The sequence below is a fragment of the Leuresthes tenuis genome, unplaced genomic scaffold (genome assembly GCF_036924035.1).
Source record: "Leuresthes tenuis unplaced genomic scaffold, fLeuTen1.0.hap1 SCAF_11, whole genome shotgun sequence".
In the NCBI taxonomy this organism is placed as follows: domain Eukaryota; kingdom Metazoa; phylum Chordata; class Actinopteri; order Atheriniformes; family Atherinopsidae; genus Leuresthes; species Leuresthes tenuis.
In genome coordinates, this window is record NW_027325365.1 from 20,250,718 (window position 1) to 20,266,009 (window position 15,292).

The window sequence follows — 15,292 nt, forward strand, 5'->3', positions numbered from 1 at the left end:
TGTTGTTACTGGAGAGGGCAATATGGTTTAAGCAGTAAACGATTTAATGTTGTTTGTATAATCAATCTTCATGTCATATGGAGTATTATATGATATGCGACATGTGTGATGTGATAATAGAAAAATGGTATGTGAGTTAGCAACCAGCAAATTAAACGGTGGAGACTTTCATGCCTCAGTGCTGTCAGTTATTTTAAGCTCTACATGCTGGCTTTTTGCCTGATAGAGGGCAAAAAGTCATAGTAAGTGACTGGGAGTTGATTCTTAACCTCACTTTTCATAGCAGACACACACACACTGCTCTCCTATGTCCTCATCGTGCTGTCAAAGGAGCCCTGACCAGTCAGGGCACGGACAAACAACATCTGAGCGTGTCCTTCAGTATCTGATATCAGGATATCAGCAAAAGCCTCTTTGTGCCCTGTAAATCGTGGAGTGGAGTCTTTTTTGGATTGGGCTTGCTTCCCCACAGATTCCATCAGATTGGTATCTGAAGAAATTTGGACGTTGGGTGAGCAGGGTCAACTGTTGTTTCTTTTGGCATTTAGTTATTATATCGTGTTCACATAACACATACAGGTTGGGTCAAAATGATCTCGACTGAAACTAAACTGAATCTTTTGTATGAATAAGTGTTTTTACTGTTTTAGCTGATACAGCTCATTCAAATACTGTAGAATTAGTCCAACCCACACAATTAGATGGAGACACAGCCTTAGTAAATGATTTTATATAACTCTGATAGATTATGTTGACCCAACCCAAACACAAAAATTGATACAACTGACAAATGATGCATATCACTTTATGGAAATTTTCTCTATGTTTTTGTTTATTTGACAAGTTGTGATTTTAAGTGACAAGTGTCAAAGTGATATTCAAGTGAAAACCAGGTTGCAGGTTTTCCCAGCATCTTGCACCGTGACAGTAGTCCTCACTTTACCTGTCAGTGGTGTTAATGTTGACACGGGGGTGACATTATTGATCTGAAGATTTTCACAACGGTTGCTGGTTTATCAAATATTCTGTGTCTCCTTTGCCATGTTTTAGGGCTTCACCAACAATTTAGAAAACTATCAGGGAGAACAAAAACCTTTTCACCGGCAAAGAATTTCAAGAGGAATACCAACACTCACAACATGATATTTTAAGCTGGATATTTGTATAATTCCAGTCGAGTTTGTTATTTTGCAGCGTACTGAAGGAACTCGGTGACTTTAAAACTAAGAGTTCCACATCATACCTTTCACAAATCTAGGTAGCTGTAGCTCAGGATGTGGAGTGATTGTTCTGCAATCAGAGAGTTGTTTTCTTTGATGCCCAACTTCTCCATGTTTCATATTGCCCCCAAATGTGCTCAACATTTCCAAGCCATTTTGTTCAAAAAGCGTCTTCTAAACTAAAGCAACCCCTTTTGACAGGTCCATGTGCAATTCAGCTTTGAAAAGTGTCTTTCAAGTTTCAACTGGAAGTTCTGCGTAACGTCGTTCATGCAAATGTTCTATTTTGATTACAGCTTTCGAGCTGCTACCTTTGAAAAAGTATGATGAGTCCCTCTTTGTTAATAAGCTATCATAAACACAGAGGTTGGCCACGATGTGGTTTTATTCCCAGAAGAATAATAACACTCTCTTCTGAGAGTCCTACCCTCAGTTTCAACCCCTTAATGTGTGTTGTAAAAATTTTAGTGAAATGTTAAGTACCCTGAAAGGAGTCTCTCAGCTCTTATATGATCATATATATCATTATCTAATACTCATGGGCTTCTTGATGTAACAAGCATCTTGTCTCAGTCTACCACAACAGTGGTAGTAGCCATGAATACTGTCAGGGCTTTTGATCAGAGAGAATGAGGGCATGTCTTTTGATTCCCATTCTACATTTGGCTTTGAACCTATCTTTATTTCCCTGGTTAAATTATCATGTGAGGGCCCCTAGCATTTATTTAAACTAGTGAGGTGCAGTCTTGTTATCTTCCTCTGTACAAATGACACAGCAATGTCTCCTGTCCCTAATGTGGTGGTGCACCAGTAAGGGTTTATTCATTCATTTTCTTCAATCAGCACCCGCACCCAAACTGTCATGAGAGTTTACAGACCAAACCTGCAAAGATATTCATTTATCCATCATCCGAGCTCAGTAAGCAGTAACCGCAGTTGTGACAGCTCTAATTACACAATGTCATCCTATCCAGCTCAATTCATTTTATTCCCATAACATCAATTCACAACAAAAGTAATCTTTTTTTTCATTTTCATTTCGCTTTCCAAAGAAATTAAACAAGTGTAATTAAAGACCAGCTGAATACAATCCAATTCAGTATCATATCTTCAATGCCTGTTTGTCAAAGATGCCCAGCGTGGCTTTGACTCTTCAGTTCAATTCTTCCTCCTTAACATGCACGGGATGGTGGGCAGCACTGGAAAGGAAAAACTCCCTTTTGACAGGAAGAGACCTACAGCACGACCAGACTCAGGGAGGACTGCCATCTGCCTCGGCCGGCTGTGGGGTGAGAGGACAGAACAGAGGCACAAACAAACACACGAGCACTTGGCCAGGGATACCTGCTGTGAAAGAAAAACACTATAATGAAATAAAAAGAAGTACTGATACACTGCTGTGTGCGAGACGAGAATTGGAGTAATGACAATGGTCTTGATCAGGTTTTAAACTTGTTTCACCAGCACCACTATCTTGACATGGACTGGATGCACATGTAAATTGAGCATTTTGTGTCCGTGGCCATTATTGCTATGGCTGGTGCTTTATGGCATCGGCAGTGTTTCTCAAAGATAAAGAAGCTTTGACACTGCAAGTATCCCATATTTGTAGAGGCCTATAATGGCAACATTTTACACGTGCCTCTTACTTTGCAAGGGAGCTGGATTCTCATAAGATTTTCGACATTACCATCTGCTCAGGCGAGAAGCCATCCATTTGGGGCCACTTGTCTTATACTGAGAGCAATGGGTGTGACAACGGGCATTGTTGGTGGCTCTTATTCACTGACAGACTCCATTTGGAGTGCTTTGTTGATCTGATTAGTTGAGGTTTGCTTGTGACAATTATAGGTGTTCATCCAATCATCTGCCAAGTATATTTCTAAACCGCCTGCCCCTCTCCAGATGGCTCTGTGTATCAAACCATTTTACACTTCACTGTTGTGATATCTATTATCTCTGACTGTGATTTTAGGTTTTGTCTAGCTTGTTAACCCCCAAAACAGTCCAGCTATGGTTAACTCACTTGCACTACACGCTCTGTTTTACGGTTAAAAACAAAGACATACTTTGTGTGTAATAGGATTTTTGATCACTTTGATGCCATCTCCTACTCTGAGTATACCTTATGCTGTTTAAATGTAACATGGTACAAGGCAGCATTTGAAGAATTCCACTTTCAAGCTTCACAATCAATAATCTATTGGCTGTAATTAGTTTTACATGGTAGGGGAGGCAGACCTAGACATCTGCTGTAATAAATTATTTATAAGGAAGCCTCCTTTTGTGAGCTTACCCCCTGTGAAACATTTACCACAATCAGCGAAATGAAGTTGAGAAATCATGGAGAAATTAGAGTAAATTACAGTCTCATTTGTGAGGAAATCTTTTGAACATACATTACATGCAGTGGGAGACCTTATGTAGCAGATTTCATGCATTATTCTATGTTATGCACAAAAAGGGCCTCCTATTAACTAGGCATATTCTTCATCTTAAATTTTCCTTTTATCTTGCCCCTTCAAGCCCCCCGCCCCCTTACAAGATTCTTTACAAACACAGCTGGGTCATTCTTGGCATTACACTTGTTAGTCTCATCTCTCTTCATGCTTCATGCTTAACGGCCTCATTATACTTAAGAGATGGCACTGTTTTTGGATAAGCTTCACTGTATATGTCACAGGCTTGTTGCGTTTTCCTTTTTTCAGACTTGTCTTCCTGTCACTAGATAACCTTGGTGTGTTAAATGGAGCAGCTATAGTTATTTTCCAGAACAAACTGCACTGTGACAGTGTCTTTCATTATCTCACTTGTCTTTGTCTGTCTTCAAAGACATGTCACTGCAATAATCAAGAGTGGTTTAACCCTGGGATTAGGCTTCACTGCTGTGTACTTTATCAGAATGTTGATATGCTGTTGATATGAGTGTGTGTCAGCTCTGGGGAAAGTGGGACCTTTTTCTTCTTTTCTGGAAAAAATTCATTTCTGTTTGAATGTCTGCACACATTAAAGCATAAAGAATTTTCTGTCCGGTTTCACAGTTTAGTCAAATAAACTGCAGAAATTGTTGGAACTGCCCGATCTAGTGACAGAATGTGTGTACCTATGTTGGTTCAAGATGCAACATTGTTTTACAATAAAGGTCAGAAACTGGTAACATTATGACACTTTCAGAGCTTGTCTTTTAAAATGTTTCCATGCCTACAGTTTGCATATAGCTAGTAAAGCCACTCATCCACTTAATTCACTCTACTGCAGTTCTTTTGTGTTGTCGTTCCTTTACAGCCCCGAATTAACTCACGCAGTCGCTGGAACAATGTGGGTTAAGAAACCATTGATAAAAGCTGCACATGATGATGATTTGCATGCGCTTGTGTTCGTTCATTCTTGAGGTATGCTGTGCAGATTTGTGAAAGCGTACACACAGTCATCAGCAAAAATCCATCTGGCTCATCGTTATCTAGAGCTCCACAAATTTTGAAAGAGAGAATTTCTAAAGTATACGACATATTCGACATATTCTGTCTTGGCCAACTGTCCTTGAACAAAATCCTCAGCATACTAGCTCCACACAAAACAAAACAAATCAGGATATTTGGACTGATTCTGAGGTTGTAGCTGTGAGCAGTGAAGCTCAAAATCCAGTTAATCCAGAGCAGCATCAAAGTTACAAATATTAGACAAACACTCCATTAAGGAGAGGCCTATAACCTGCATCAGTGGCTTAGTCTTTACCTTTTTCAAGTGATTGTTTAAATCCTAAGTCTTAGCAGCTTAAAGAGGTAGTTGGTGATTTTCACTCATATTTTGACGTATTAGAGAGTTGTTTCTGGACCCTCTTTGACTCCATAACTGATATTCTATTGGCTGTTTCGCGTTGCCAGAAAGTCGAATAAGTTTGTTATGTATGTTGAAAAAGCTGATCTGCTGCTTAAAGTCAATTAAATGGTTGCTGAAACATCTGTTGATTCATGTTGTGCTACAGCAGAAGCTCTCTCCTCTCTCAAATATCATGAAATTTTCGTGATAGACACGTGGGATTGCCTGTTATTGGCAGCATTTATGCGTCAGAATAGAAATCCATAAACTTCTCTTGACAGTGCATAAAAGTGGACACTTTCTCGTGATTGATTGGACATGCAGCTGACAGATCCCCACTGATTGTTTACCGAGTTGGAGCCTTGCAACCACTGGGTGTTTATTGCTGTCTGGCCCAGCAGTATTTCAGCATTGTATCTCACTCCTCAGAGGCTTCAGCAAGCAGATTCACAGCAGCCACACACCTCCAAGTGAGCAGCATTTGAACTGCAGAGCTACGGCGTTGCAGCATGCGCCCCCTGTTTTTACCTGAGCCGCCACTTTCTCAAACTTGTGTCACTCGCAGGTATGTTGCACTTACAGAGCGAGTGAGGACTGCCACTCTGGATGATTTATGGGTAATTATTCATTCTCAGTCTGATGATCATGGTGCTCAGTGAACTCCCTTCAGGTTTGTAAGTACTCTTGGAGAAATGAAAACTGCTGTTTACTATGTTAGTACATTCAGTGCATAATCACCGCAGCCGCATTTGAGGCTTGTGTATTTTTTATTTCGTACAGGATTTCTGCATATCAGTGGCTCAGCTCTTCTTCGGTGTTGCATTCATTATTCAAAAACACAGGCTTTTTTTATTTTGCGAGAAGTGCTTCTCGGATTTTAAAGCCTCGAAGGGAGGAAGGGGCTACTAAAAACTTTTCCCTCCCTTTCAGTCGATATCTATTGAAATCACAGTAAGGAGGGAGAGACTGACAACAGCTCAGGATGGGAAACACAAATAAACAACGACGCTGGTGACATCCACCCACCAGGGCTCCTCACTTCGAAAAGAATCAATGCCAGACCAGCGTAGAAACGCTTTTAGTCGCTGCATTTTCTGCGACGTGCGAGAATTTCTCGCTTCCATTTGACCCGTGCTTTGTAATATAGCAAAAACAAGGCTCAGCCGAGCAAACAAGAAGAGCAAGATTTCTCCACTCTTTTTATTACCTAAATACACCCATGTTCATCTGTGGAGGCAGTTGCATTTGGAGTTGGAGGAAATTTGATTTTACAGTACAATGTGTAATATTCTCTCTGAGCTGGCCAGTGGACAACAGAAAGCTTTTAGGGATATCAATTCTGCTTTGGTTGAGCTGGAAACAAGAGTAAAATAACTGCATTCTAACTTGACATCATCTGACTTATTATGAGCTGTGTGGAAAGTGGTAGGAAGTGCTGAGTGAATTTCAAGGCTTCTGTCACTACACTGAGCAAAGAGTGACTCAAGCTTGGAGCACAGCAGTTGGCTTGATAGATTTTTATTAAATATGGTGTGAATGGGTGGGCTGGTTTTCTCACACGTGCGCCTCTGATCAGTTCCGTTAGATCTCATGGACCCAGCGAGGTTCTAACGATGTCATGTCCCTCTGCGTCATTAATATTAAAAGTTCATTTTCCATGTCTATCACATGCTGGATTTAATTTCTAAATTTGCTACCAGACTCTGGTTCTTATTTATCTGGGAGAAGACACCAGAGTTGAAATAATAGCATAATCGTGATAGAATAGAATATGAAAGATCATTTTTAAAAAAAGTATTTCTATTTTTATTAAAATGTCTTATTAAATCTATCTTTGCATTCAATATTTTTTCATCTCCATACCAGATTCACCTAAAAATGCAAGTGGCCATGTGGCTCGACTTAAAGTACGAAACAAACACTGAAAAAGAAAGCTCAAAAATGTTATCTGTTTTTCTTCACTTTATATCCATTCAGTGTGTTTGCCCGACCTTTGAAAGTCTCATATTAAATCTTGAAAAGTATGTTTCCAGAAGATTTCGTTAAAGTTTTTTGGGTTTTTTTTTCCTCCCATTATCCTTGCATCATTCACTTTGCTCTGGTAATGTTATGACGATATACGCTATGCTTAAATAAGTCACTGTCTGCACCGCACAGTGATTTCATCAACTTTCCATCATTTTTTCATTATCCTTTCATAATTTATTTCAGCACCACTAACACTGTGATCATACACGTGTTTCTGCTTACGCAAATCTACGTCTGCATATACATATGTATATATATATATATATACTGTATTTTGAAGCTCACAGAGATGTTTGCTTCAAAAACATTGGAGGATGTCTTAGACTGTGACTCATTATAGCTTGAAAATGCATTATGTTTCATTATGTGGCTGCCTCCACACTCTTCACCTTCCTTTTAGCCTGAATCCCACTTCGAGAGCTGGAAATTAGGGCAGCGGATCCCAAGACAGTTTTGGAATAAAACAAGGTTTCTGGAATAGTACATCGTATTGTAAATGACAAGTGCGTTTTTTGGGGGTTTTTTTTGTGGTTGGCTGGTATCACTATTATAAAAAATTATTATGAACACAGTTTTCTCCTAATCTGTGGAACATATGTGGGATTAAAAGCTATATGACAAAAAAAGACTGAGAGGATAGATGTAAAGCTTAAGATGAGTACTTGTAGACCAACATGGTAAGCAGACCATTTGATTCAACATCTGACACAAATCCCAAAGGTTTCCTAATCGCCCAGCAACAGGTAAAAGCCTCATTTTCTTCAATGACCGACGACAGGTTCCACAAAGACAGACTACTTGACCAGAACAGAAGGCAACAGTCTGATATTATGGCCTAAACCAGCAGGTGGAGCTCAAAAGACTGCCAACAATGGTTGGGAATCAACTGAGTCATGCAACTGTGACCTTTTCAATGGTCCAATCAGACTGCAAGCCTGCCAGTCGATATCATGTCATCACCATCCCAACACCTAACTGTAAATATGTCTGATAAGTCCTCTCGAGGGAGTTTTTGTTCAACAACAGCGAAAACCTTTATTTCCTTTCACCGCAGCAGGGAAGTCACAGTAAATGACTGCTGTCAAGGATTACCATTATCGTTACTAGGCTTTTGTTGACTTCCCCTTGAGAATTGCTGTGGATGAGTGACGCCTGCACGACTCGATGCACTCACCCCTAATCACATGGGTCAAAGTTCCTACTGAAGCAGGGAGAGACTGCAGATGACATCACGCAGCTCCATGGACAGCTGTCATGATGAGTCAGGTGGATGTGGGCTGACTGAAAGTTGCTGTGTTCCCTATGTCAGACACCGAAATCCTCCTGCAGAGAGGCGGATTCCAATCCAGTCAATGTCAGAGTATGAGTAACTGCGTTGACAGCAAGCCATAACACACAGTAACTTCCATGTCTGCAAAACAATAGATGATAACACCATTGTGAAAGATGCTCAAGTGTGGCTAATCATGAGTGTTTCTCTTATCAGCATCCGGCAGTGGCAGGACTGCAATTCGATAAGATGCTTTGTTCCCTGAATCGAAATGTAAAACTAATCTATAGAAAGGAAGCTCAGAGCAAGCTCATTTTTAGTCACCTTTACTGGGTTTTTTTTTTCAGGACACAAACCCCACAACAAGTGCAAAAACACTATATATTCCCATTATTTCCCATTTTTCTAGTGGTACACACCAGAGATTTGCATGTGCTCAATTATACATTCAGCGTGTGACAAACATGTGCACTTCCTCATAATGAGTAGGAATTATTTATAGCATGCTGTGCTCTTATCATTTGTCAGGCCCAACAGGTACAAAAAGATGAAGTTCAAGGACTCCCAAACTTGTCCTCCCAACAAGCTGTTACTTAGGAAAACATTCATCATTCAAACACACAATTACACCACACCTAATCCGTCTTCTCTGCAGAGTATTAATTGGATAAACAATTCTTTGTTGCACTCTGTATAAGCCAGTCCCCTCTGTTCTTCACTGAAATTAATATGACACACAAACGAGTCTACTGAAATATCTCTCCCACTATTTCATGTGCCAACCGAACGCACACAACCCTTAAGTTTTGGCACGGTTAAAACTCAAAGGAGAAAGTGGTTACCCCACAATTTAACACCACGCTAAAAAAAACAGGAGTGTCTCTGTTGAAGATGATTGCAGACCGTGGCTTTCATCAAGAGCAACGTTTGTTAGCCCATTCTCTTCAGGTCTGTAATTCATGCTGCACTGGTGGAGCTTCTTAATTAACACCTACTCAAGCCAACAAATAGAAGTGTGTTTGTTGCACTTGCCAGCATAACAAAACACCATTGTTGGTCATAATGTTGCCTGTGTCCACTGCTTTGAATAGCTGATGACCTCTCCTCTCACCCATTTCTCCTACTCAGAAAAATTAGGATTATGACATAACCGCTTCCTCTGCATTGCTATATTTGTTTATGGATCGCTTTTGTCCGTAGACACGAACGACAGTGACTTAACACACAGAACAGCAGAGGGATAATTGCTTTGAAAATTTCATTACAAAATGACCGACCGCGCCAGCTGCGGTTCAAGCTGTTTTACAATTCTCGGGGTGCCACCAAGCTTGCAGGGTCCGACAGCTTTTACAGCTCAAAACACAGAATCTGGTTACATCTCACACTCTACAGGCCTCAGCTTAGCATGTTGAGTTTGAAAGTGCCCAACTGTACAACTAAAAAAAGGCTGAATACATTTGGTTTGTTTGGAAGGGGTTCTCTTGGAAGAAAACATTCAAGCCGTTTTGCTGCTTCTAACTTTCTCTGTGGAGGTTCACCACACAGGTAAGTATAAAGAAAATTCACCCCACAGATGCTGTCTTCAAGTTGCTTAAATGTTCATTTTGTCTGATGATGCCACGATTATAAAATCAACATTTTATTAGAGCAGAGCGACTGTCTAGAAATGCATGTCAACTCACAATTGGCACGTAGTTTTAAAGTTAGTTCAGTTAGTTTTTGAAGTGTATCGTTACCTGATGCCTCAAAAGAAGCAGACAAACGTGTGAAATGGAGCAGCTTTATTGAATTTAGCAGTATCAGTACACCGGTTTTACAAAAACATGCAAAAAGCGAATACATGCAGAGTGATTTGATCGTAACTCCTCTGTACACCAAAGTCTTATGAAGTCAAATGTGAAGCCATTTGTCTGACAGCTGAAGCTTAGCCCAAACTGACCCAAGTCATGCAACAGAACAAAACATCCCAGGAAATCTAAGACAGAATGTCTGAAAAAGCAAAAAAGACCCAGTCGTAGGTCAGATCTCAGCCTGATTGAAATGCTTTGGCTGGAGCTTAAGAGAGCTTTGCATAAACAAATGCCTACAAACCTCAATGAACTGACACAACAGAGTAAAGAAGAGTGCGTGGAAATTTGTCCACAAAGATGTTGAGACAGATTATGTCCAGGAGAAAATGGTTGTCAAGTTATTGCTGCAGATGGTAGTTTTACGATCCATTCAATCGTGGGGTGTACTTAGCTTTTCACACAGTATTTCTGGGCTTTGATTTGGTAAATGAAAAATGAAACAGCGTAACAGGTCATGTGTTACCATTAATTTGTTGCATTTATCTAAATCTACGCGCTGGTAAAGACCTGGCAATTTGTTTTTGTTCAGCCAGGCAACATGTTGGAAGTGAAAGAGTGTGTGCTCTTATTTCCACACAAACATATGTGTGCGTGCATGTTCTGTAAGTGCGTGTCAACTGAAAACGTGAGGTGGAGAGGGTGGCCCCCTCGCCTCTTTAGATAATCTATTTATGCCTGTCATACTTCATTAAGCCCAAGCCAAAATACTCAGCTCCTGAATATGTTTATTAGATGGTCTCACTGTTATCAGTCACAGCTCCAGCGAAAAGGGCGACCACGGCACTCAGATAATGGCTCATATAGTTCGCCTTGACCTTGACGTCATAAAATTCCTAACAAGTAGAAGCTATTTCTAGTTACCTCAATTAAAATCCTGATCTGAAATGTCAGCAGCAGTGTAGTGGGATCTTTTAGTAATCGGTATATGAATAAAATGCGAGAGGCTAGAGCATTCGGGTTGTATACGCGTCGGATGCGGCATCAGTGGGGAACTCTCGGTCTCTGGGGGCTTCTATTACTTGAGCTACTTGATTTTAAAACAGAAGGAAACAAAGAAGGGGATGACAACAAAATTTATTTCTGTGAAACTCTGTAACCGAGCAGGATTATCCAAGCACCGTTAGAGAGCTGGTTTCTATTTATATAGACCCTGTGCGCGAGAGAAAACAATATGTGCTGGAAACAAGTTTTAATGATTCCAGTTGCATATGATTTAAAGTTATTCAGAGGACTATGATGGAAGTTTTTTTCACATTGCTTGAAAATGACCTCCTTAACCTGACTCACTTTTATGTATAACATTCATTTTTAGAGTTCCAACATCAGCTTTTTTCAATTTTAGTTGTAAGTTTAGACACGCAGTGGACAGATAAAACGTAATAGTTTGATTAACCCCCCACAGAACATGAAAGAGTGAAATTCTCCTTACAGTAGAATGATTTTCAGATTGCAATGTATTCTACTCTTTCAAAAAATAGCTTAAGGTTCTATGTAGATCTGTAACAAGGGATGTATGAGATTTCTTAGTGGTAACCACGCACAATCTATGATGGTAAAACCTCGACAGAGAAAATTAAGTCCCAGTTTTCACGACGAACAATAGGCCATTTTCACATTTGTCATTCATTGTTGTAGCGTCTACCTTTTACTCCAAATGAAATCATTCCATGAAAATCAGTTCACTGCTTCTGTGAAACCAGGATTCCTTGTAACTATCTAACAGTTTCAGCGGTCCTGGCCTTCAGTTTGCCATTTCAAGTCTAAAACTTCCCCCCTCAGCCTCCACGGTGAGACGATACAATATCTCGCTGCTTGGCCTTATCCTAGATTGGTTTTACGTAAACCATAATTAATCCATATATGGACACATGCAGTAAATGCCACGCCTAAAACACCTCCTTGTTTTTCGGGTTTGCTGTGGCCTGTGGTCGCCCTGCTCCGCTGCCAGGAAGTTCAGGAACTCGGTCACCGCCCCGGCCCCGGCCCCCCTCCTGCTCCTCCTTCTCCTCCGCCTCATCCATTGTTGGGCAATAGTCTGCCTCATCGAAACAGACTTAACCGAAACTCTTCAGTTACAAAGTGCTGGAGACTCCTTTAACGTTTCTGTTGTATTAACTTCTGGGCAAATTCGAGAGGAAGAAAGGCAACCTTACTGTCGGCAGTGAAAAAACGCTACTGAACGGAGCTTGAGAGGTAAGGAAAAGGGAGGAAAACTTTTGAGGCAAGGAATTCCATACTTCTCATTCCACCATTTTGAACTTTTAAACTCCAGTTTATCCAGCGGCTTGTAGTCGGTGAGTTTATAATATGTCGTCTCTGTGTCCTTCATGGTGAGTGTCTGACTCGGTATTATGTGGATTTGTTAATTGGTAATCTTATTGATGCAACGGATTAAGTTTTTTTTCGCAGTGTTATAGCGAGCTAACGGCTAACGTAGGTGTTTGTTGTTTTGTCGGCTAGCATTAGCGGGAGCAAGACGGTATGTTTTCTACGTGAAATGGTAGCAGGTAACAACATACGTCAGGATATGTTGAGGGAAATTAGGAAGTACCTGTTTGGAATGAGTTTACTTTTTTTCATAGTTTTAAGGACATGTCGGTGTTTATATACTTTCCACTGACACTTCTTTAACTGAGCAAAGCCGACAATTGTTTTAAGGTTTCTGGCGACAACAGGTGTGACTTAAGCTACTTAAAGTAACGGTTAGCAGCTAATGTTAGCAGCTTCAGCTGCCAAGGTGTTTGACCCACCCTGTAACACCTGTACTTACAATTAAAGTTAGCAAAAACATTGTGTTAATTTTGAGACGTTTATTTTTTTTCTTCTCCCACTTTTTCTTTTGCAGTCTGTTTAAATGTATTTATTGACCTCACGGTAGATTAAAACGTTATTGCACCAACACACCCTGATCAGTATTCTATCTGCCAGACGGGCTTTGGTTTCATTTGTACAGATTTAGAGATATCTGATTTCGGAATTCAAAAGCCACACCCATATTTACGAAAAGCACGCAGTTTGTCATGAGTTTATGAATAATTCAACCCTCTCGTTTGAAAGCGTCTGTTGCTCTGAAGAAATGCTACATTATGCCCCACAAACAGCCTGCTCTGAACTCTTTAAACGTACTTACACCGTATTAATTTTGGGCACTCCCCCCAAAAAAAAAATCAATCATAACAGTCCTTAGTGAGTAGTTGGAAAGCACCTAACAATAAAAGTGTTTTACAGCTGTTCTGCAAAGTCCATATTCTTCTATACAAGATGGCGTTTCTATTCAAAGTTAACAGGCCATGTCTCCCATATGTGAACTGATGACATCAAACCTTTTAGAAGTACAACTCCCAGTGTGATTTTATGTAGAAATATGGTAGATGTGCAAACCTAATGTCATTTCTTTTAGTTTATTTTTGCTTCTTTGTCAGCAATGTGGGTCAATGTCTAGCTGACATTGTTTTCATATTACAGCTGACCAGCTTTTCAATTGGAGCCCCTCAGCCCTCAGGGCCGCTGATTATCCTTGCCTTGTCCGTGTTTGATAGCTAATCAATGGAGTCACAGTCACTGCCTGAGAAGAGAAATAAAAAAAATTGGGCCACAGTGTTACTATGCACTCATTCTCAGAGGGAAGGGTTTGTTGGCTCCAACAAGGACCTTGATATTTGGAACATGCTCTAAAACTGTTGGAGGCTGATCTGAAAGTCTTCAAAGATGCTTTATTTAGAAAGCAAAAGTACTTTATTTAATGCTGTTTTCAGTTTTTTTTTATATTGATCTCATTACAACTTTTCACAAGCGTTATTTCTGTGACATACAATGGCTATTTTCATTCCTGCCTCTAAATGGGCCAGGATTGGGTGAGCTGACTGTGAGTGTCGGTGAGCACGATGTGTTTGTTTATTTAACAGGCATTTTGACTTTCTCCTGTTTTTTATTACAAAGCGCTGAAACTGCCTGAAGTATAAATGAAAAGCACAAGAAACGATGTTCGGTTTAACTGCGATCAGTGTCTCTTCAGTCTGGGTGAATTGGCATTTCAAACTGCGATTTGTTGCCACCGGTAACGTAACAAGGCGAGTCTGATGCAGCTGGACTCTACCTGGTAAAACTGAGATTCCCTTGGCGCTGAGAGGAGAGTTGGCTGCTAGAGGTCAAAGATGTAGTGCTTTTCATTATGTAATTTATCTATCTTTTTTATATTTGTCAGAAAGGGTTTTAAGAATTTCCTGTTAACCAGATTGGAAAAGAATGTTTTAATTGCTTCATTTTTTTTATGGCTTTGGCCCAGATGATATTTCTCTGGCACTTGCTAAAACCTCTTGGAGGGTCTGGCTGAAATTCCTCTGCGCTGCAAAAGCCTGCGTGCATGCTCTTATGTGATCACTTGTTTTCACATTTTCTTTTTCCAACCCAGTCATCTTTTTTCACCCTTAGGAATCAAGGCAAAATGACTAGCATCAACACGGCTAACATCAACTTTAAATGGGACCCAAAGAGTCTCGAGATCCGTACTCTGGCGGTGGAGAGACTACTGGAGCCCCTCGTCACCCAGGTAAAGAAAATGAAATGTATTTGTTATTAGTAGTTATAAGTGCTGGTCTATTTTCTAAAATGACAAAAGCCTAATATGGCATCTTTTAAACTCGTACTCGGCATCACAGCCACTCGACCTGGTTCCATGTCACTGCAGTCTACGTGAAATCTTGCTTTTACGCTGAGAGAGCTGTTTACATAATTCTATTGTGCCGAACACCTCAAGGATTCCGAAACGGACGTTTTTTATAATGAAATGCTTTGTGTCCCCACCACAGGTCACGACCTTGGTCAATTCCAGCAACAAAGGGCCGTCTAACAAGAAGAAGGGCCGCTCTAAGAAGGCACACGTTTTGGCTGCGTCGGTCGAGACTGCGACCCAGAACTTTCTGGAGAAGGGAGAAAAGATTGCAAAGGAAAGTCAGTTCCTTAAGGACGAGCTGACTGCTGCAGTGGAAGATGTTCGCAAGCAAGGTATATTGGATAGACAGACTCCGCAGTGTGGCTTCAAGCTTGTACAGAGTGCTTCTTATGTTAAGATGGATGATGCATAAATCATAAGCTACATACATCCC

At 40.5% G+C, this 15,292-nt stretch overlaps 1 protein-coding gene across 1 annotated transcript in view; it reads left to right on the plus strand.

Moving 5' to 3' along the window:
* Nucleotides 1-12,181: 12,181 nt before the first annotated feature.
* ctnna1 (catenin (cadherin-associated protein), alpha 1) overlaps nucleotides 12,182-15,292 on the plus strand; it is a 64,991-nt gene continuing 61,880 nt past the window's right edge. Inside the window, exons 1-3 of the mRNA XM_072396020.1 lie at nucleotides 12,182-12,380; nucleotides 14,619-14,736; nucleotides 14,996-15,191. Coding sequence (XP_072252121.1) covers nucleotides 14,632-14,736; nucleotides 14,996-15,191 — 301 coding nt within the window. The 5' untranslated portion in view covers nucleotides 12,182-12,380; nucleotides 14,619-14,631. The remainder of the gene's footprint in view (nucleotides 12,381-14,618; nucleotides 14,737-14,995; nucleotides 15,192-15,292) is intronic.